The sequence below is a fragment of the Vicia villosa genome, linkage group LG7, assembly GCF_029867415.1.
Source record: "Vicia villosa cultivar HV-30 ecotype Madison, WI linkage group LG7, Vvil1.0, whole genome shotgun sequence".
NCBI lineage: Eukaryota > Viridiplantae > Streptophyta > Magnoliopsida > Fabales > Fabaceae > Vicia > Vicia villosa.
The window spans coordinates 55,737,678-55,763,230 of NC_081186.1; the positions used below are offsets into that span (position 1 = coordinate 55,737,678).

The 25,553-nt window shown below is 30.5% G+C and overlaps 2 protein-coding genes across 2 annotated transcripts; both read right to left on the bottom strand.

Moving 5' to 3' along the window:
• Window positions 1-220: 220 nt before the first annotated feature.
• On the bottom strand, window positions 221-3,941 carry LOC131620597 (uncharacterized). Its single transcript, XM_058891727.1, has 4 exons — window positions 3,795-3,941; window positions 3,648-3,706; window positions 924-1,857; window positions 221-722 (listed from the first exon to the last, which is right to left on the bottom strand). The coding sequence occupies exons 3-4, from the start codon at window positions 1,182-1,184 to the stop codon at window positions 318-320; spliced, it is 666 nt and encodes a 221-aa protein (XP_058747710.1). The 5' UTR covers window positions 1,185-1,857; window positions 3,648-3,706; window positions 3,795-3,941; the 3' UTR covers window positions 221-317.
• Window positions 3,942-7,864: 3,923 nt separating this feature from the next.
• Window positions 7,865-8,440, bottom strand: LOC131619099 (uncharacterized). The gene has a single exon (XM_058890237.1). The coding sequence runs from the start codon at window positions 8,438-8,440 to the stop codon at window positions 7,865-7,867; it is 576 nt and encodes a 191-aa protein (XP_058746220.1).
• Window positions 8,441-25,553: the final 17,113 nt, after the last annotated feature.

Sequence of the window (25,553 nt, forward strand, 5' to 3'; positions counted from 1 at the left end):
TTCTTTAACTTGTCATATCATTTTGTAAGACATTTGGAGACAAGATAGCTGAAGTTCTTCTAATCACTACCAATTTCAAAATAGACGACTTGGAATGTGTCGTGTTTTAATGGATGGGCTTGAAAAGGTAACATAAAAATTGTACCAGAATTAATCTTTTCTATGATAATGTGCTATAAGTTTTGGCTACTTTTCTAAATTAGCATTAACAAAATGATAGTATGCTATAAGTTTTGGCGACATTTCTCAATTTAGTATCAACAAAATGATAATGTGCTATAAGTTCTGGCTATCCAAATTTAGCATCAGCATAGAGGTTAAATCCCATCTCCACTGTTGGATTCAGATTCAGTGATCCCATCTCCATCTCCAGTGTTGGATTTAGTGATCCCATCTCCATCTCTAGTGTTGGATTTAGTGATCCCATCTCTAGTGTTGGATTCAGATTCAGTGATCCTATCTCCAGTGTTGGATTCAGGGTTAGGGATCCCATTTCCAGTGTTAGATTCAGGGATCGGGATCACATCTCCAGTGTTAGATTCAGGGATCACATCTTCAGTGTTGGATGAAGTTTCCAGTGTTGGAGCTTTTTTCGAAGGGTTTGATCTGCGAGGGCGAAGTTTGGGTATGCGATGCTTCAATCTTCCCGGAATCGGATCATCGAGTGGTTGGATCTGCCAATGGTTGACCCACGATGCGATGCATTCGCCATCCCAATGAACCTAAAACAGAAAAGGCATTCATATCAAAGCATAACTCTATTTCCTACAGTTCAGCCTCATTGCTACAGGGAATAAAAAACTTATGAACCTAAAGCAGAAAAGGCATTCATATTAAAGAATAATTTTGTTTCCTACAGTTCAGCCTCATTGCTACAGGGAATAAAAAACTGATCAAAGCGCAGGAAAACAAAAATCACATACCTTTGACATTGACCATGTAAGGTCATTTGCTTCGCCAAGAATTTGCAAATAACCGCCTACACAATTACGGCCGGTACCTTGGGGATTTGACTTCTTAACCCTCATGTTTTTAGCAAGTTTCCCCTTTGAGCTAAATGAAACATTCGGATGCACTAAAAACTCTATCCAATGCGGAAAGTATACGACTGTAAACTCCTCTTTAGCTTCTGCACTCCTTGCATGGGATACAATACATCCTTCCAAACTGTAATCTTCTATCATGTAGCCATATTTTCTGGCAGAAGGACAATCTTTCCTTTGGAAGGCAACCGATACTGTTGAGGGATTAGAGTTCTTTTTGAAAATGACAGTATCTCCTAAAGTTAATTTTTTATCTTTAACAAATTTGATCCATCCAGCTCCAAGCCCAAAACAGTCTTTTGCCTTCTGAGAGATATGGGTAAGTTTCCAACGTTTATCGTCAAAATCAATTAGCACAATGTCCTGAGACAACTCTGAGTTTGCTTCATACGAAGGAAAAACACCGTTCTCACCCGAAGTCGATTTTGGCAAATATAAGGCTTTGTTAATATCATTGTCGGTAAGAGTTTTCACAAAAAAACCATTATCGTCTTCTGCCCTGTCAAAAACATCAAGTGGATTAAGATACTCATCTTCCTCGACAGCTTTCAACCGTATCTTTGCGAATACTTCTTCATATTCAGCATCTGCAAGATATTCGATCGATAAAATTTGACATAGGTAGGCGCTTTTATAGGTGCTTCTTAAGCGATCTTTCAATTCCTGGTCTTCGGATCTCCCAGCATTGTCCGCATCTCCTTCTGGTAAGTAATATACAACGCGTTGATCGAGAGATCAAAGGGTATGTTACCAGCGCACTTCATCCATAATTTTTTATCATTGACAGTTAGAGCATGTCTTGACGTCATTGTTCCTGCAAATTGATTACACTTAAGCATATCACTAAAAGTTCGAATATATTTATATGAATAAATAACTGAAATCAACAAATTGCAAAAAAATAAAACAAATGAATTACAAAACTAGAACACAATTCTGAACTGAATGACTGCAATTGAGATGCTTCAAATACAAAATAGGTAAAGTTTAAAGCCATAAAAACAAAACTACAACACCACAGTTCACCGGATCGAAGATTGAAATTAAAGTAAGACTCAAAGAGAGAACAGGTTATACCTGCCCTAACACACACTTACACGTTCTGTTGTCAATTTTCAACTGTCACCGGCAAAGAATACCGTATATAAGAAGTGAATGACATCATATAATAATGTACATGAAACAATTACATTCTTTGAAGTTCAATATGATTAAATGCAAATCAGCTAACTAAAGCAAAACTTTATGTCAACTCAAAACTACATCTGTAGATTCTATACATGTTCTAAACCTAAAATAATTACAAGTAACATATTAGAACACAACATAATTCAGCTACTTATTCAGATTCTTACAACACAAAACAGGTAAAGTTCAAAGCCATACAAACAAAACTACAACATCACAATTCAACGGATCAAAGACGGAAATTAAAGAAAGACTCACATAGAGAAAGAATTATATCTGCCCTAACACATATTCACACGTTCGGTTTAGTATAGGCATTATCCATCTCAACCAATACTCAATATTTGTTCAGCTTGACACATAATCAAAACTAAGTTTCGAAAACACACAATCATGATCATGATCATCTTAGAACACAAAACAGGTAAAGTTCAAAGCCATACAAACAAAACTACAACACCACAATTCAACGGATCGAAGACGGAAATTAAAGACTCACATAGAGAAAGAATTATATCTGCCCTAACACATATTCACATGTTCGGTTTAGTTTAGGCATTATCCATCTCAACCAATACTCAATATTTGTTCAGCTTGACACTTAATCAAATCTAAGTTTCGCAAACACACCATCATGATCATGATCATCTTAGAAAACATAAAATGTAAAGTTCAAAGCCATACAAACAAAACTACAACACCACAATTCAACGGATCGAAGACGGAAATTAAAGAAAGACTCAAAGAGAGAAAGAATTATACTCAATTTACACATACTTACACGTTCGGTTTAGTTTACATTTTTCATCAATACTCAATTTTAGTTCAGCTTGACACATAATCAAATCTAAGTTTCGCAAACACACCATCATGATCATGATCATCTTAGAACACATGAAATGTAAAGTTCAAAGCCATACAAACAAAACTACAACACCACAATTCAAAGGATCGAAGACGGAAATTAAAGACTCACATAGAGAAAAAATTATATCTGCCCTAACACATATTCACATGTTCGGTTTAGTTTAGGCATTATCCATCTCAACCAATACTCAATATTTGTTCAGCTTGACACTTAATCAAATCTAAGTTTCGCAAACACACCATCATGATCATGATCATCTTAGAACACATAAAATGTAAAGTTCAAAGCCATACAAACAAAACTACAACACCACAATTCAACGGATCGAAGACGGAAATTAAAGACTCACATAGAGAAAGAATTATATCTGCCCTAACACATATTCACATGTTCGGTTTAGTTTAGGCATTATCCATCTCAACCAATACTCAATATTTGTTCAGCTTGACACTTAATCAAATCTAAGTTTCGCAAACACATGATCATGATCATCAGCAAAAAACAATAACAATTAGCAAAATAGAAACTGATAGGAAACTGAAGAATACCTGGTACGAAGGTCCAAAATCTAACCCGGCAAGCTTGGACTTCTTAGAGCACAAAACACCTAATGCAAAGACGAATTGAAAAAACGAATTGAAAAGACTAATCCAAAAGACGAATCCAAACGAAGATCGGGAGAGAGGAAATCGAACCTGATATTGATTTCGAAACCTAGAACGATTTCATTCTTTCAACGATTTCTTGAAGCGAAACGCTGAAGCGTTAACGCGAAAGGTTTTTGATATATTCGCTAAAATCTGAATATTTGTTACGGTTAGCATGTTATTGGTCCTTTCATTTTTAATTTTTTTTATTGGGTATAAACTTTAATTAAGTGTATGCGTAAAATCAATTAGTGACCATTTGTTACATGTTTCTAAATTAAGAAGTCCTCAAAACGCAAAACCCTAATAGTTTGAAGTTGGTCCCTCATTTCTCTTCTCCAACAAAACAAATAGTGGTGGTCCCTTAGTTCTAAGGTGCCTGCGAAAGCTATGGTCTCAGGTTGGTCCCTAAATCGGTTAACAATTTGTCTTGGTTGTTGAATTTTTGCATTTGTTAAATTTTTCATCTATTTACATATGTTCCACTTTTGATTTGTCCCACATAGTTTGTCTAACTGCAATTTACGGTTTTGTATTTAGCTTTTAATAAGTAATGTCATATTTACCCTATGAAATACCTGCCTTTTACAAGAAAATGTGGTCATTTAAGGTGTTATTTTATACCAAGGGTCGTTTTATAAAGGATCCAGATCTGAGGTACGATGGGAGAAGTATACGCAGTCAAAGAGCAAGATTCTGATTACTGGTCATACTTTAAAGCAATTGACATACTGAAGGCATTTGACTCAACCTTTAATTGTGATCAAATGAAAATGTGGTGAAAAAATGAAGATAGTATTCTTGAAAATGATTTGAAACCATTTACAAATGATTTTGTTACATTAATGTTATCTACACAAGTTGAGTAGAAAAACTGTGATAGTGAAATATATATGGAGGTAAGACTTTCAACAGGTGAAATGACATACATGGAGAGGCTAATGGGAAACAAAAGGGTCATGATGTTGAGGCAAGTGATTGTGAGAGTGATAAGGACAGTATGAGTGACATACACTTTGATGATAGTGAAGAAGAGAGGATGTACGACTTTGATGAAGACCATTTGGATGAAGGGTTAAAGGGAGAATGTTGAAGCAACTGTTACAATGGAGAATGTTGAATCTAATCCTAGAAGGGAGAATGTTGAAGTGAATGTTGAAGGGAATGTTCCAAGTAAAGCACCTATAAGGTTAACTACTGCAGAGATGGATAGGGAACATGTAATAGAAAAAAAACATATGACATATGAATTTGATAGTGGGACAGAAGAGGAAAATTGTGGGGACAGGCCTGTAGTTGTTAGGTTTAATGAGGAGTAAACACTTACTAAGAATTTCACATTCAAGGTTGGGCTAGAATTCTCATCACTGTCACCGTGTAAGAAGACCATTTTGGAGCATAATATGTTGAATGGTAGAGAGGTAAAGTTTGTAAAGAATGATGGGAGTAGGTGCAAGGTTGTTTGTAAGGAGAATAAGAAGTGTAGCTACACTGTCCTTTGCAGCAGAGTTCTGAGGTCTACAACTTTTATAATTAAAACTTTGTTTCACAAACACAAATGTGGAAGAAAATTTTACAATAAAAATGCGAATGCTGATTGGGTTGCTAGTGTAATTGTAGACAAGTTGAAATACAATTCCAGCATGAGGTTGAATGAGGTGGTAGCTGATATAAGATTGAGATTTTCCACAGAAATAATTGGATGTAGGGTTTTCAAGGTTAGAAAATTAGATAGAGAGATAGAAAAGAGTGCAAGATGGCTGTCAACATATTGCACTACTAGTAACAAACATGTGCGTTCGCACGGGTTCTGGTACGGGACGCGCATTTGTTTCATATTTTTTTTTAATAAAAAAATGTCTGATTATCCGTGAAAAAATAATAATTAAAGGTATAATTAATAAAAAAAATATATATAGATCACTAACTTTATGTCCCATTAATAATCAATATTTTGATCAATAACTTCATGTTTCGTTTGAGATATTAATTATTATTATTTTTTAATATTAGATATACATTTTTTTAATATAAAATTTTTTAATTAAAATTAATAATCATTATTTGGAAAATAAATAATCAACATTAAGTAACTTCATGTCCCGTTAAAAAAACATTTTGATCAGTAACTTCATGTCTCGTTAATAATCAATATAATAATTTCATGTCCCGTTAGTAATCAATATTTTGATCAATAACTTTATGTCCCGTTTCAGATTTATTTTTTTAATATTAGAAGTACATTTTTTTAATTAAAATTAATAATTATTATTTGGAAAATAAATAATCAACATTAAGTAACTTCATGTCCCGTTAAAAAAATATTTTGATCAGTAATTTCATGTCTCATTAGTAATCAATATTTTGATCAATAACTTCATGTTCCGTTTCAGATGTACATTTTTTTTAATATTAGATGTACATTTTTTTAATATAAAATTTTGTTTTTATTTTTAATTACTAACATGATTTTTAACTCTTTTTTACTTCGCAAAGACTTCAGTACTTCAATTTCGCGTGCATTCTCTCCAATGTCATCATTCGCGTCACATTATAACCTTTATTATATGGATAACATTATAATATAATTTTTTCCAAAAAATTGAAGACTGCAAAATTTAATCGAGTCATGTTAGTCCCTCTTTTAGACCTGCTTTCAGAAATTGAGTACTGTGAGGGGTTGAGTTCATTTGCACATGGTCTTCAGAGTCTAAGTTTCCATCAGAAGTTGGGTTCCCTAGATGTGACACATTAAAATCTTATCATTCAGAATTTGAGTCCTTATATTCTGATCTTTCATAATCTGAGTCTCAAGCTTCTCTTCATATGTTCCTATCAGAGTCAGAGTCCGGTAAATTCTTTGACTAATGATCCTGCAAACTTGAACATATGTTAGTGTACGTAATTGTTCATTAAATACTTTGTTATCATCAAAGTCTAAGTGATATGGTATAAACCAATTCTCTTCCAACATACCATGTGTATTATTTTCTCCACAACTATTATTTACAAAAGCAATAAATTATCCTAAATCACCTTAGTAACAAAACTAAATCTTCCTAAAAGATCATTAACATCTAAAACAATAACGACACCTAATACACAATAATACATAACAACAAAAACCATAGTCACCCATACATAAGCCTGATAATAAACTAAACAAAGAAAAGAACGTCGTGGTATCGCGATGATTTATCTACAATTCCTTCATAAATAATTTCAATTCAACAGTCGTAAAATAGGAGTCCAGTCAAAATTTAAAAAAAAATCAATTTGAAGAAAAAAACTAAAAGAGGGACTAACATGACTTGATTAAATTTTGTAAGGGATTAAATATAGACTTTTTTTCTTAGGGACTAATTTGGACTCTTCCTTTTTTGTGAGGGACTAAAATGAGTCTTTATTAGCAGTCCAGTCACGGTTCAAAAGTAGGAAAAAAACCAATTTTAAAAAAAAAATATTAGTTAAGGGACTAACATGGCTTGGTTAAATTTTGTAAGGGATTTAATAGGGACTTTTTTTTCTTAGGGACTAATCTGACCTCTGCAGTTTTTGTGAGGGACTAAAATGAGACTTCACCATAAAAAATATTATTAATTTCATTTTATAAGCATAAATTTTCTTATATATTATTTTATTTTTAAAATCCAAAATTGTAAAAAATATTTATTAAAAATAATCTATTATAAAATCATTTACTTAAATAAGAATTTTGGCTAAGTTTATTCTGTCACAAAAATTATTGGTCTTAAAATCACTTATTATCAAACTCATTAAATGACTATTACAATAGTGAATGATAAAAAAAATTAAAAACAATCATTAATTATTGTCCTCATAAGTTGTAGAAGTTAAAGTAGTAAAAATATTTGAATTTAATTAATTAAAATATTTTGATTGAAAAGGTTGAGTATGAGGTTAGAGAAAATTGTATTGGGAAGATACATAACACTTAATATATTTGTCCAATCACACTTAATATTTTGGTTCATATAGAATTTTTTTTTTGTGTGTAAGCAAGATTCAATAAAACGGAGAACTAAACGTTCTCAATATCCGATTACACAATATAGCGGAAAAAACCGGCCAAAAGGAAATTACAAAACCAATTAGACTTACGATAGGAATAACAACGGATCCTTGTTAAACTCGTAAAAGCTACTAATGGGGTGAGTAATTTCTCCAAAAAAAGACCATTTCCACAACAAAGATTTAATCTTCCACAATGTATTATTCACATCCCAAACTTCGTTCCGAAAGCATATACCGTTCCTACTAATCCAAAGAATCCACATAGTAGTTATCCACACTACACCTAATTTGTTCACTTTCACTTTTTTCTTTTTACAAAAAGAATACCAATCCATGAAACAAGCTTTGCACTCTTCATCCATTACCCTCCAAGGCTTCCCAATCCAAGAAGAGATATCTCTCCACACCACCTCCACACCTTTATATTTCAAAAAAGAGTGATCGCGATTTTCCGGATCAATACCGCAAAAAACACACCTTAAATTATCCGGTGGTAACACTATACCTCTAACCGATAGTAAATCCTTGAAAGGAAGTCTATTCACAAAAAACCTCCAACCAAACGTCTTGATTTTGAAAGGAACATCTATCTTCCAACATAAAGATAAAACTTCATTGAACTTCTCAAAAGGCCCACACGGTATACGCTTCCTAGCCATAAGACTATAGCAAGAAGCCACGGAAAAAATGCCTTCCCCCGAAGCCCTCCACCTAACCTCATCATTCTCTATGCTAGTAGGACCGCCTCCAACAATTGAGCTCCGAAAAAGAGCCAAAGTCGATCTCAAATGTTGGCTATCAATGTGTATCCAAAATACTGCAATTTCCCCATTCCCAATTGCCATTTTTCCAACCACCCATACCCGCCACCGACACCTTTTTCAAATCCGAGAAGGAGAATAAAGCCGGAAACTCCTCACTCAAGCACATATTATTCCTCCACTTTGATTCCCAAAAGGGTGTAGAAAACCCATTAACCACTTTAAAAACACACTGATCGGGCAAGGAATCATCTCTCTCTAAATCACCAATAGAAATTAAATCTTTCCACCAAAAAGAAGAAGAAGAAGTAGAGGAAGTTAAAGAAGAGGGATGAAGAGAAGATTGAGATAAAGACATACCTCCACAAAAACAATTCATAGCGATGTCCCCATAGCGAGCTTTCAACAAGTTAATCCAAAGTGAATCACCTCCCTTTAGTATTCTCCACCTCCATTTGTTAAGAAGAGCCATATTAAAATCCGAGATGTTCTTCAAGCTGAGACCACCCCATTCAATTGGAAGACACACATTCTTCCAACTAACCCAATGAATACATCTTTTGTTATCCTCCACCGCCCCTCTCCAAAGAAAATTACTTTGCAAACTAGAAATCTCCTTCACCACCCTAGAAGGCATCTTATAAAAAGACATAGTGAAAATCGCAAGGGATCCAAGAATAGATCTCAATAAAGTCAATCTTCCCCCCAAACTAAGGAAACGATTCTTCCACCCCGCAAGACGCTTTTTCATCTTCACCAAGAGAGGTAACCAAGAAGCCTACTTCCTTGGATTGCACCCAACATTAATACCAAGAAAAGAAAACGAACTATCTTCCACTATACAAGAAAGCACAAAAGCGGCCGCTTCTAAGAAATTACTCGTCACATTTATCCCTATCAACTTGCTTTTATGGTAATTGATGCCAAGACCCGAAGCCATTTCGAAAGCCTTCAAAACTATTTTAATAGCCCCTACTTGGTTCCAATTCCCTTCACCTACTATTAAAGTGTCATCCGCGAATTGAAGAATATCCACCGCACACCTCCCATTCATCACCACACCTTTAAACCGGCCAATGTCGACCGATTTCCGCACTAGACCCGAGAGACCTTGTCTAATCACTCTTAATATTTGTACGATTATTTTATATATTATTTTTTCTTTAAAACTTAGTATTAAAAAAAACATGTGAGATTTATATTAAACTTAGTTAAAATATATTCTCATAATTTAAAAAAAAAACATTTTAATATGCAATACGTTGTTTTATTCCCATAATTTAATCTAACAAAAGAAAAAAAAAAGTTAAGTATCAATATAACAGTATCACATGAAATTTATTTCTAATAAAGCATATTTACAATATTTTTCATAAATTATTTCATAATAAATAGACTTTAATGTATTAATATCAAATAATTACTATAATATTACAAATTAACTATATGCTAATTCCATTAATTGAAGTTTACCGTTTTACTATATATTTATAGAAAAAAAATTAATTTTATTATAAAGTAAACTATAATTTTATATCAATATATTGAAGTTCATGTAATTCATTTATACATACCAATTTTTAAATTTATCATATAAAAAATGTTGAAGTTATTATGAGAGACTTTGATTTGATTTTGTATTAAAAATAGAACTATCTTACTATTCTTTTTACAATATTTTTAAAATTAAACCTTTATTTTCTTTTTAACTTCAAAAATAATATGACAATATATCAATTCATAAAATATTCTTAAAGCACGTTTAAATATGTATGACCCGTGTATTTTTTATATTTACATCAATTATACAAAATGATAATTATTGTAATTATTATTGGATATTATAAATGGTATAAAATAATATTAAGATCTTATCATTCCTTTTAAAATTTAATATTATTAATTATATTTGGACCAAATAATAACTCACTTTTATTCTGTATTTATCAACCGATTATATTTTTAAATGAGATGTTAGTAATCCTTTTGAAAAGAAAATGGCATTTATTTTCAAATGGCAAGATGTAGAGGAGCCACACTTTGGTTTACACTTTCTTGTAAGAATAAATTCATTTAAATAGTCTATGTTAATTTATATCTAACCTAATAAAAAGTACTTTTTTATTTGTAATATATATTGCCACCTGGGTCGTTATCCTAATATAAAAAATTGCTTTTTAAGATGTTTTACAAAATCAATACCTTAATTAATACATAGAGAAGATATTTTAATTGTATAATAAATCAAAATTATAATTTTTTAATAATTATTTGAGAAACTTTATTACTTAATAATTTATAAAATCACTTAATCTTTTGGTATTATTGAGTAGATTGAAGAAAAAAACTCAAAAAATGAAATATATATGCATGCAATAAATAAATAATTATTATTAATTTATAAAATTAATATTTAAGTCGTCTCTAAAATTTATCAATAGTTTATGTAACTTTTAATAAAAATTAACTTCAAAATAAAAGAGTTAAAAATACTCTTGTAAATATTTACGATCTTAATTATAGAAAAATATACTATGATAAATTTTTCACTTAGGCAAAGTTTTGTTTTCCCTTCTCAAGGGTCTACACAGTTTATATAGTTTCAATAAGTATCTGACATGCACCATCATCATTGCTAGCACATTACTACATTGTTGCAGCCTTAGCCTCTTTATAAGACCATTTACAATGGGGTGTTGAAAAAATTATTCAATAGTTGAATGTCTACAATGGTTTGTTGAATGAGGTGTTTAATGTGATGTGGATTAATTGGTGTTGAAAAGATTTAACATGTTGAATGAGAAAAAAGTGGGGCCACATGCAACACTTTACACAATTTTATTGGTTGTTGTGATTATTTAGATTTTATTTTCTTTTAATCATTTAAAATTAATTATTTCATAGTAAATAAATTTTTTATTTATTTTTATTTTTATCAAAATTCATTATTTTTTTCCTCTATAAATAGAGACTTGGTTCATTTGATTTGGACTCATAAAAAAAATTCACTTTTTTCTCTCAATTTTTTTTCTATTTAGCCTTAAAAAAATCATTATTTGTAGCTCTAAACATCCTTGTAGTGAAATGGATCCCAACAATAACCCTTTTAACACCCAACAATAACCCTTTATAATTTTATTTTTTTAAAAAATAACTATTTTTACATCTCTTATTTATTACTTGCAAGAAAAAAAATTAAGAATAGAAAATTAGAAAAAATAAATAAATTATTAAATTTTAAAAAAAAAAGTTTAAATATTAATTATTTTAATTTAATTTTAATTGATAATAGATATTAATATATAATCATAAAAACAAAACTTTAAAAGAAAATAAGAATATGATGTGGGGTAGGGTGTTGAATTTTATTAAACAAAACCATTGTAGTGAAAAAAAATTGAATAGGTGTTGAATTATTAGGTGGAAGAGAGAGAAGATGATGTGGAAGATAAAAAGTGAAAAAGTAGGGTGTTGAATAATGTAACCATTGTACATAGTCTAAGATTTCCAATAAAAAACTCTTTCCAACCTTATCTTCATCCCTGCCACCTCACCTTATGTCCGCTCTTTATTGGCCATTTTCAGATTGCCGCTCTTTATTGGCCATTTGTAGATTGCTTTTGAGTATTTGTCTGTTCAAGATCATAAATTAGTACTATAATAGTGAAGATAAAATGTATGATGTGATTTTTGCAGGTTTACACAGTTCTAATGGCAAGTACTGGCCTAATAGTATGTGCAAAGCTACATGTAAAAGAAAATCTAATAGGAATCGAGATAAGATAAAGAAAAAGTAAAAAATATCATTGCTTCAGTGAACATCATTGCCAAGACATTACTACGTGTTAGAGTGAACACTAACATATGATTTTTTTTACTTTATTACGAATAGAATACAACAAATTTCATTTTACAATAAGTTTCAACTACTGCAATTTCAATAAAATTGATGAATAAAATAAATCATTAGATTATATAAAGCATTATCCATAAAGTAAAAAATTACAATCATTTTAAATATAAAAATTCATATAAATGCATTAATCAATCTTAGTCAAGAAAAAGAGAGAAGCAATATACCTCAAATTATTTTAATCATGTTAATAGCAAACCTAAAACACTGAAATAAATAAAATAAAATTTAAATAGTCATCAATGACGAAATCAAAACTTACAATTTTTATGTTCTAAAAATGATGTAAATTTTTTAGAGGAACAATGTTGAACAAACCGAGAATAATAACTTTGTAAATTAATATTGATGGAATTAAATTAATGAAATAAAAAATAAAATAAAATAATTTTAAAATAAAATAGAAAGAAAAGAAATATTTATCTGCATATTCTTTAGATTTCTAAGAAAACATTCATAGTTATGTCTCAACAACTTAAAAAAAACATGCAAATAGCAAATGATATGAAAAATAAGCAAATTAAAAGTAGTATTAAATGAAAACATATCTGAAAGTACCATCATGAAATTTTATATAGTCTCATTTTAAATTTGGAAGATTTTGTTCCTCCTAATTATAAATCTGCAAAAATCGATAATATATGAAAATTATATTTTAATCAGGGAGGCTGTGGAAAAAATACCAAGTATATGAACCCAAAGGAAACAAATGAGACAATGATAAAAGATAAAAACTAAAAAATAAAAAATAAAATTAATGATCAAGTGATATGAGATAGAGAAGAAAGGAAAGAAACAATGAAATAATCTACCTTTATTGTTCAGATTGAGGGCATGCTTCTCTTTAATTTGGACCTAAAACATACATGAAAGAAGAAGAAGAAATTTAACAAAAGGTAAATTAACAGATCTATCAAACCCATAAGATTAAACATGTCCTTCTCTTAAAAAGTAACATAAAAAAAAGGAATACGGAAGAAGAAAAAGAGGAATTTTGAGCTGAAGTTGCAAGAAGAATGCTTGATCTGAGGGAGAAGAAAGAAAAAGTAGAAAAATGTTAGATTTCGGTGGAGGAGATTCTTTCGAATGGTCTGGCCATGGTAGAGAGACGGAGGGAGATTTTCGGTGGAGGAGAAATGGAAGATGAGTACAGAAGGTAAGAAGTATTTGGGTGGGATATTGAAGAGAGAGAGAGATTTGGGTGGGATATTGAAGAGAGAGAGAGAGAGATGAAGTAGCTTTAGTTGTATGAAAAGAACAAATGGTTTGTATGGAAGCAAGGAAAACAAAAAATGCAAGTAAAGTAGGTAGATAGTTGCTAGGTAGTCATTTGATCGGAAATGATGGAAAAAAGATTTGCTGTTTTTGATAAAAAAAGAAAAGAAAAGAAAAAGTAGTTTTGCAGAAAGGTATAGAAGCATAGAAAAAGTAGGAATGCAAAAGGCAAATTTTGAAAGCCTGCTGAAGAGGCTAGCCACGTGGCAAGTTAAAATGCAAAGAAGGACAAAATTGGTTTTTTAAGAACAATGGATTTTCTTATATGATAGATATGCAGGTAGATTATGAGATTTAACGTGAGAGATATGAAATTTTTTGTAGGATCAATCTTTAAAGAAATTTTTTATAAGGAATAAAAATGAAAATGACCATATTTATAAGGATCAATAACATATTTAACCCTATTAATTATTTTCATTTTATACTTAATAATTTATTAATATCTATCATTAATTTTAAATTTTTGAAAATTAATAGATTAGATTGAAAATATAATTTATTTTAACACATACTTATGAGAATTAATAGATTAGAAAATATTTGAAAAAACTAAAAGACATATTACGAACAAAAAGAAGTTCTTTCAAATATTTCAAGTACAAGACGTATTTGAAAGACTACAAAACGTTATTATACTAATCTATTTTTAACCACATTAAAATAACAAAACTGAACAACACGACACCGAAAAAGAAGCTAACTGATATATATTCGATATACATTCCACTCAATTATTATTTATTTTAGAAAAAAATATAACTTTAGTCAGAAAAATATTAATAAAATAGTATATAATATTAAAAATCTTATATTAATAAAAATATTTAATAATATTAAAATATGCGTATACAGTTTAGTCAACTAATTAATTATAAAAAAAAGTAAATAATAATAAATAATAAATAATATTAAAATAAAGTGGGAATAATATTAAGTATAATAATATCTCAGTTAGAAATAATATTAATTATCTATAACAATATATATCTATAACAATATATAAAGGGGATAGACAATTTTGGGCTGACCTATTTTCTTTACTATTTTAACCTTAAAAAACTATTGTTATTTCCAAAAAGTCCTCTCTAACTGCACAACCACTTAGTCATTAGATATGGATAGAATTTAGTTACCAAAATTTAAAAACTAAAGACAAAAAAATGGGTAACTGCATCATTTCATCTCTATACATTATTCCTTCTTACAGAAATTTATTCTTTCTCATTCCCATCATCAATCTCTTTAACCATCTGTTTTTCATTCTCGAAATTTACATAGTTAGGAACTAATTGGTTTTCAATTTTCCTTTTGTTTCTTTATTATAAGTCATCAATTATGTTAGGTTGTTAATCATCATATAAGAGTAGACACCATATTAAGGCCAACCAAATTGTGTTTAGTTTAGCTTTAATGTTGGTATTTTTCACCTTATCTTGTATGCACTCAAAGTTTTTAATGTTGGTTTTTTTCCATTATTAACTGCATCATGTTTTGGTAATTTCGTAATAACTGCTTCGAAGGAAGTTAGGATAACTGATGCCCTCAATCAAACACATAAACTAAAAAAAATTAACAAATGCATGTGATTTGAGATATGACAGGGCGAAGTGGGGAGGCTGCATATTGGCAGTGTAAAGAGGAGTAGCATTGTTAACTGCAAAACTAAGACAATGGTTGATGATCCCTTTTCTTTCGATCTTCTCTTTATTTTCTTATGTAGCATTTGATATCTGCGTGTGAAGAGAATGAATATGATTTTAATGGTGACTTAACTCCAGTTAAAGTGAATTTATTAATTTCAAGGAATGTCGATGTTGATTTTATATAATATACATTTTTATTCAATTAATGATAAAATCATATAATACATAAATTTTTATTTTCTGTTAAAATTATTAAAAATTATTACTTTTTATTTTTATAAGATATATATGTTTGCTTATTTACATAATTATATTTTTTACTTCGATTTCATTTAAAGTTATACATTATTTTATACATAATAATATACATTATTTTATATTGTTAAGATGACTTGAACATTTTAATTTAATTTTACTTTTATAAATAAAAAATATTTGTCATAAAACTTCCAAACAGTATTCAACCGATTCTCAAATTCATATATAATTTTAAATTGTATGAAAAGACTTCTTTATCTTAGAGATTTTTCTTTCCAACGACGCTCTTAATTTTCCAACTTTTAATTTCTATGCGAGAAAGACTTTTTTAGATGACAGGACAAAAAATAATTTAGAGGAGCCATGCACGTTTTTGGTGCAAACGTTTGAAGATGACCAAGAAGATGAATGAAGAGAAAGAAGAGAGAAAATTGAGTAATAAACTTTCAGTTACAATTTTTTTACACTCTCAAAAATGAGTTCTCTATTAAACTGGAACTTAGGCTATGTTTGCGAGTTTGGAGGAGGGGAGAGAGAAAGACTTCCGAAAATGACAACTTTAAAAAATAGAAATATATTTAACATTTTTTGAAAAAAAAAACGATTTAGTTTAGAATGATAAAAGAGTCGTTATCATTACTAAATTAATAATTTTCAGAACACTATAACAACCTAAAAGATATTTGAAAATTTTATGTAAGTCCTCCAAAACCATCCTTTAATACAGTTTTTGAGTTCCCCCATTTTAGGGAGTTTTTGTTGTTATTAATAAAATCAAACCCTCTAAAACCCTCATACTCAAAATCTTTCTATTCTTTTCACTCAATCCTTTCTATTTTCCAAAGTTTTTCCGTCTCTTCCCCTTCAAACTCGCAAACAAAGCAAGTTCAATATTTATACTAACAAACTTAAATGCAACTCAAATTTAAAATGAAATGCAAATTATTGAAACTGTGTGACTTGTAGGATGATATGTCTCCAACTTGTAGGATGATATGTCTCCCACATTCACCTCTAAGTTAGAAATATTTCTCTTTTGCTTAACTTACATTACATATTCTTTGAGTATATCTTTCTTATGTTCAAGTGAAAACTATGCATTAAACATGCGCCTAGATTAAAATAATTAAACAATATATATAGTTAATAAGTGTGGCTATCCATTTTAGTTCATAGAAGCCATATGGGAGAAATATTTTCTTATGTTATAATCTATTGTAAATCTTGGTATGATGTTAACTTGGAGTTAAAATTGGAATTGTTTATTGACATCAAATGGACAATAAATGAGCAAAAGTAAGAACTAGTATGAAAATGAATTTGAAAGGATTCATTTTAGTCTCACATAGGAGGGAATACAAATTTAAATACTTAAATACAATTTTTTAAAATGAAAAATGAATATCTAACCTACTTCTCATTGCATTTGATGATGCGGGAAAGAGAATAAAAGGGAACAAGAATCAGTACCAAACAGATAGTAATCCGTGAATAAGATAAGCAAAAGAAACCCAGATATATGCGTGCAAGCTAGCATCAAGCAACAAAACGTGTCAAATATCTATTAGACGGCATATCATCAACAAAGCGCAATGACAGCACGAAAATAAACCGCGCGTTGGAATCAGAGTGTGTGGCAACACGTTCGAGTCATACACCTGTAAAAGAAGTCATAACACAGACATGCAACAAACAAGTATATATGCCACGTCTCAACGGGTGAGACGAGAGAATCAGAATAAAGAGAACATCGTCGTGTTCCGCAAATAAAGAGGAACACGGAGCAAAGCGCATCAATCGGAAATCTCACTTAATGTCCCTTGCACAAACTAGCACACATAATTAAAAATAAAAGAAACGCAACCGAAGTTGCACAATTGCATTAGGAGACAAAATAGAAACAAATGATGGAAAAAGAAATTCAAAACGCGCAATGGAAACGCAAAATAGGGTATGGGACAACAATGATGCACAACGGTAACACATACATAATATCAAACCAAATGCATACAAAACGTTAAATGAACATATTAAATTACAAAACAAACATGGACTAGGATCCGAATCAAGCACACTCAAAGGAAATAGCACACAATTAACCAAGCTACCAAGCATACAAATCGAACAAAAGTCTAAACACAAGACACAAGATAATCAGACTAAAAAATGCGAAATCAGAAAATAAGCGTAAAAAATTACCGGCTCAGAATTGAACAAAAATCGCATGGTTGAACGGAACCGTGCCAATGGACTTAAAAACGTATTCGGTTTGAATTAATTCCGCCCAGAAGTGGGACTTTTTGGCTGATTTCGTCGGGTGGCAGTAGTGAAACAGTAGGAAAAATTACTCCTAAAATCATCTAAAAAGTTCACCAATGGCTCTGGAATCATCAACATACTCAAGTTACATTAATCACATTCTCAAAAACTCGTCACAGTTAAGAAATTAAGGCATTTTCAAGTTAAGCGACACAAAAACGTTACTCATGAAACCAAGCAATTACACAACAATTATGAACACTATTCGACATTGATTATCATTTGTCAACAATTATTAGACCACAATTATGTTCATTCAACAATCTAATTCAAGCAACAAAGCACTTCACCACTTTTGAATCAATTAACAACAACAAGCATCAACAACAAGCAATTTACATTTCATTCTATAAGTCACACAGTTTTAATAATTTACATTTCCTTTTAAATTTGAGTTGCATTTAAGTTTGGTAGTATAAATATTGAACTTTAACTTTGTTTGCGAGTTTGGAGGGGAAGAGAGGAAAAAACTTTAGAAAATAGGAAGGATTAAATGAAAAGAATAGAAAGATTTTGAGTAGGAGGGTTTAATTTTATTAATAACACTAAAAACTCCCTAAAATAGAAGAACTCAAAATTATATCGAAGGATTTGGGGGATTTTGAAGGGCTTACATAAAATTTCAAATATCTTTTAGATTATTATAGTATTCTAAAAATTATTAATTTAATATTAATAATGACTCTTTTATCATTCTAAACAAAATTATTTTTTAATAAAATATCAAATATTAAAATATTTTTAAATTTTTCGTTTTCGGAAGCCTTCTCCTCCCCTAGAGCCGGCAAAACGGAACTTACTATCCGGGCCGGTCCGAAAGCCCGTAAAATATTCCAGGCTTGAACAAAAATATTTGAGCCCGTTTATTATCCAGACTTTTAAGCTCGGCCCGTTAAAAGCCCAAGCCCGTCATGGGCTAGCCCGACAAGGTTGCAGATAGTCAGCTTATTTAATTTAATTTTTTTAAACATATATTTTAACATACTTAATGTCGTTAATTTTTTAAATACACTCACACCAATCTCAATTAAATAAATAATTTATATAGATGCAATATCCATTTGATTACCTTTAAGTATTAAGTTAATTCTTTTCTATATTTTATAATTAATAAATTATAGTTTACAAATTAATTTTATTGAAGTTTAATTTTTAAATTAAATAGGGTGAGTATTTCTTTATATTTGAATCTTAATTATTTGATTGAAATGGTATATTTATATGATGGTTTATTTTAGATATTATGTATGTAGTTAAAATATATTATTTTTAATACTCAATATATATATATATATATATATATATATATATATATATATATATATATATATATATATATATATATATATATATATATATATATATATATATTAGTTTTTAGGGTTAATAGTGATTTACCTCCTGCAATATAGGTGTGTTTTGATTTACCTTCTTTAATTTGGTTTTAAATACCTCTTTAATTTTGGCGTATCCCCTAAACTTGTAAAAACTAGGGTGGTAAATTAATTTTTTTTTACCAAAGTAATTTTGCCATTTGGGAGGCAAAAGACTTAGAATTTTAATATTTCAAGGAAATTTTTAATTTTTTTAAATGGAGTAAATCAAAACACACATATATTGCATGGGGCAAATGACCATTAACCCTAGTTTTTATTATATGGTATATCAATTTTTTAATTTAAAAAATAAGTATTAAATATAATCCGGGTCGGCCCGAATAACCGAAACCCGTGAAGGGTCGGGCTTGGATAACTTAATTTTAGTCCGTTTAAATTTCAAGCTTTAAACTCGGCCCGTCAAAAGTCCGAGCCCATCATGGATCGGTCCAAAGTGGACAGAGTAGCCCGAATTGCCAGCGCTACCCTCCCCTCCAAACTCGCACACATATATTTTACACTATTTTCTTTTTTTTCTTTCTAAACAAATACACCCATTTACATTTTTTAAAAGATATGTCATAATTAGTAAAAAAAAAAAAGATAAGTCATAAAAAAAGGTTTAATATACTTCACCCCCTGCCAATATAACGAGTTTTGGTTTGGCCCCTTTGAATATTTTTTTTAGCAAACGCCCCTTATAAAACCCAAAACCTGAATTTACCAAACCCTTTTACCATATTTGCTGACTGGGCTTTGAATGAATTGATGATGTGGCAAAAATGATAGATGACTGTATAACTGCCAAAATTAACACACTTAATACCATTCAATTATAATTAAATGAAAATCAAAATAAAAGAGGATTAGGTTTTATTAATTTTTGGCTTCTTTTTCAAATGAATTGTTATAGCTTCTGTAACTTATGCCAACCCATCTTTACTGTAAGCTCCAGCCGGCGTCATGTTTATGCTTATCTGGAAAGTTCACAGCATAAATAATGTTAGACTCAGTGATGAACTAGAGACATTGACTTTGGCATAGAAAATATGAAAACACAATTTAGAACATTATTGTTTAATGGCATCAAGCAAGATATGTCAACATAAATAGTTACCTACTAGTGTGCAAGTGGTGCAGCGCGCAATATTCCAACACCGTCATCATTGTCCAAACTGCAGTTGTTGAGAATAACCAACAACCCTCTTAAGTAGGAATAAGGGCAATAAAAGCAATTTGAAGTTTTTCTAAACTGTTTAATCGGATGCTTATTCCTCCTCCGTTGCGCTTATTCACTGATGAAAGTGTTATTATTGTGGAATTGCTGCGAGCGGAAAAAGTTCCATCAAGAACAATCAAATTCTTCACCTCAAAACCATCAGCATCCATGTCACCAACACTAACAACATTATCAGTAGGAAAAAGTAGTACTGATACAGAGCAAAGGTCAAGCTTAAATTCCTCATATTCTTCCACACTTTCTTCCCTATTCAACTGCTTCTTTTGCAACTTCTTCATCAAACGTATAAGTTTTCTTGGGAAATCTATCACTTTTATCATTATCTACTGGATTCCTTCCATTAGAAGGGGTGAGCAATTTGCAAGCATAGGGTGGCGCTTCTTTTAACTCGGCGAGATCTATTTTGACCTCTTCCATGTCGCATGAGTCTTCGAAGGGTTCGCCATCAACTTCGTCTGCTTCGACGTATGCTACTCTTTCCTTCTTATAACTCTTATTAGCCCTGGCCTTTTCTGCTTTCAACCGTTCGACTTGTCGAACTCTATCTGCCAACTGGGCCATATCTCTCAGGTATTGAGTATCCAATTTCTTTCGAATTGAATAATCTAGGCCACGTGCAGTCATTTCGACTAATTCATGCTCTGGGACAGTCGTGAAGCATCTTGATTTCAACAAACGGAACCTATTTAAGTAATCGTCAATAGACTCCGAGAATTTCCTCTTGATGCTAGCCAGTTCTTTCAAACTTATCTTGGTTTGACCCATGTAAAATTGTTCATGGAATAATCTCTCCAAGTGGGCCCATGCATCTATAGAATTTGGAGGTAAAGTAGTAAACCAAACAAACGCATTTTTTGTCGGTGAACTAGGGAAGTATTTAATCCTTAAATCCTCATTCCCTGCTAAGTCTCCGGCTTCTGTCAGATACCTGGAAATATGTTCTACTGTTGATTCATTCGTGTCCCCTGAAAACTTAGCAAATTTTGGCACTTTGGTGCCCCTTGGCAACTCTGTTTGCATGATATAATCCGCTATGGGAGATGTATAATTTGGACGTCGAAGTCCAGTACTGAGGCCATTATTGGCCATAACTCTCTCTATCATGGCAGTTAGATTATTTTCTGTGGCTAAGTTTTCTCTTCTGACTCTCTGAACTACTTCGTCTGGGTGTTCGTCCCTACCTACTACCCTTAATCTGGGCCTTTCCTCCTCAAACTCTTGCCGAACGGGGATAGTTCTTCGATTCGAAGGCTCCAAATCTATTATCTGATTCCTTTCGACCGTCGTTGTTCTCTGTGGAGGGATTACGCCAGCAGTGGTTGCACCAGACGGAGGAGTCACGCCAGTAGTGGTTGCACCAAGCGGAGGCACCGCATTTTGGATACGTTCTAGAACGGGTTCTCCTTCTCGATAGGAGGATTGGTTATTTCTCCGTTTGGGTTGTGGAACACCCATGAAGTCTACCATCTGATTCATTTGAGAGGATATTTTTTTAAAAGTTTCCACATTCTCTCGACTAGCATTAGAGATATTAATTGCTAGTGGATGCAAGATTGACAATAATTCTCGGGCCAGGGTTCCTAACATATCGTGATTACTTGCGTCCATCTCTTGTCGGAATGCTGCTTGATTGCTTGTCGTAAAATTAGGTATTTGGGCGGAGAAACCAGTGTTTTGTGCGCTTCGTCCTACTGAACCAACATTTGGCGAAAATGCTGTGGGATTTGTGGTATATGTGGGTCCTGCCCCCCGTGTACCTGTCATATATGGATTTGGCATGCTATATTGACTGTTTGTTCTCCATTCGAACGCGGATGACCCTGGGGTAAATAACTGATTTCCAGCATTCGAAGATGAGGGCGCGGTAGTTGATATTGAAATTGGATTAGTCCCTGTCGTTGATGTATTATTTTCAGGTATAGCCTGGGAACTATCCATGGGTCTTGACCCAGTCGGACCCGGTATCTCTTGCGCTCCTTGAGTAGAAGTCGAAACATGCGTGGAATTTGCCGCTCCGGTTCCTGACCCTTGTGGGGGATCTTGATTTCCCCCTGCACTGGCCGTAGCGACCATTCTCTTGTTGTACCTTCGTTTGGGAATTGGTTGTGCACTGTTTGTTAATTTACCGTTCCTAAGGTTCATACAAGGTCTTGATATTTTCTAGACAAAACAAAACAATCGATTAATAACAATCTGTTTGACACTGTCCCACTGGGCGTGCCAATTTGTTTACGGTGATTTCCGGTAAACAACCGCTAGTCTTCCAAACTATATTAAATATGATTTGGTTTCTCGCAGGATCGACTAGATTGATCCTAGGACATAGTCAAATAGGTTGTTATTCATGATGATTCAAATTATGTCTGTGATTGGCGTGTCTCGAAATAAGAAATACTTGATCAAACAAATAAAGATTAGCAATCACCTTGTTATACACGTAAATATAACATCAGCGAAAAGTAATTTAAAGATAAAATATAAGACAAAACTGTAAAAGTGCAAGAATCTTAAAGTGCAGAAAAGTAAAGTGCTTCGAAGATAAATGACATGAAAATAAAGAGTGCAGAAATGTAAATGACAGAAAATAAAAGAAAGCGTAATAATATCGAAAGATACTTGAATAAAGGAAAATACACATGTATTTAAATTGGTGTTGGTGTCATACGTACATTTCTCAGCGAACTCTTTCTCTTAACACTTGATACTTGAGCAATATGTGAGTGATTTGTACAAAATGAACACACGAAATCCTAACATTAAGATCCTTATTTATACTAATTTCGACCCTAACGGTCCTATACTAATCTAATGCCACGTTGCTCGCAGAAAATTCAGGGATGCCATCTGTCTTCGTGCGGTTACACAAACTGTTTCGAAATTCAAATCATCCCGCCTGAATCCTCCTTCGACGCGTGGCAACATAATTATAATTGAGAACGCCACGAAACACGCTAAGCTTCAGTACTTCGCAAATTTCGCAAAAACGTCTAAGTCCCAAAGACCATTCTTATCGAATTTAGCTTCGGTGCTTACTATCTTTGTTTCAACTTAAACATCATTCTCAAAGCATGGCCATCAGTAGCCATTCTCTATCTTCAAAGATGGTCATCAGTAACCACCCCCTTCGAATTTCAGACCTTCGAAGGACATTTCTTTCTAAACGAAATCTTCAGCTAACAGGGAGATGAAAATTTTTGTAGGATCAATCTTTAAAGAAATTTTTTATAAGGAATAAAAATGAAAATGACCATATTTATAGGGACCAGTAACATATTTAACCCTATTAATTATTTTCATTTTATACTTAAAAGACATATTACGAACAAACAAAAACAAAAGTTCTTTCAAGTACAAGACGTACTTGAAATACTACAAAACGTTATTACACTAATCTGTTTCTAACCACGTAAAAATAACCAAATCAAACAACACAACACCGAAAAAGAAGCTAACTGGTATATATTCGATATACATTCCACTCAATTATTATTTATTTTAGAAAAAAAAATACAACTTTAGTCAAAAAAATATTAATAAAATAGTATATAATATTAAAAACCTTATATTAATAAAAATATTTAATAATATTAAAATATGCAGTTTTAGTCAACGAATTAATTATTATAGAAAATAATAATACAATATATATTAGTCAAGAAAATAATTATTATAAAAAAATAATATTTATATTTATAGAAATAATAAAAAATTTCAATTATAAAAAAAAGTAAAGAATAATAATAAATAATAAATAATATTAAAATAAAGTGGAAATAATATTAACAATAATAATATCTCAGTTAGAAATAATATTAATTATAGTAATAATAACTATTATAGAAAATAATAATAGTTATAGTAAATAATATTTATATTTATAATTAAGGTTTTTCCAACTAAACTAATGTTGTTGTTGCAAATATATTTTATATTGACGTATTTTATAATATTGAGTCTAAATTGCAAGCTGCAAAGGTTACTTATAAGCAGCGAGGAAAATGTTGATTTATCAGCGGTAAGTAAACAAGTAATCATTTAATTATGCTTCTTTTTTTTTTTAAGTTAATACCGTTTATATTGTTAATCTTCTCTTTATTATTATTATTATTATTATTATTATTATTATTATTATTATTATTATTATTATTATTATTATTATTATTATTATTATTATTATTATTATTATTATTATTATTATTATTATTATTATTATTATTATTATTATTATTATTATTATTATTATTATTATTATTATTATTATTATTATTATTATTATTATTATTATTATTATTATTATTATTATTATTATTATTATTATTATTATTATTATTATTATTATTATTATTATTATTATTATTATTATTATTATTATTATTATTATTATTATTATTATTATTATTATTATTATTATTATTATTATTATTATTATTATTATTATTATTATTATTATTATTATTATTATTATTATTATTATTATTATTATTATTATTATTATTATTATTATTATTATTATTATTATTATTATTATTATTATTATTATTATTATTATTATTATTATTATTATTATTATTATTATTATTATTATTATTATTATTATTATTATTATTATTATTACTAGCGTTCAAACGGGCACTCCCGTGCCCGTTTGTCCGCTTTTTTAATGCGCACAGCAGTGAAAAATAAATGTTTGTACATCTTTTAAAGAGGTATTTATATTGTACGACACACTTAAAACAAATTAATAGTTAGACACAACATAAATGGCTTCGTTGCAAATTGTGTTATGAGCCATATCTTTTTCCTATATGACCTTAGGACACTAATTCAATAACACATGTATATTCCGAAGTTTGAGTTATACGAATGACCAAAAATAATTAATATATAGACAATATTAGTAGAAGTAAACAAATTTCAGATACCATTGAATGTATGATCTCTAAACATGCTAATAATATTGTTTGACTTTGAAAATGGGAAACAA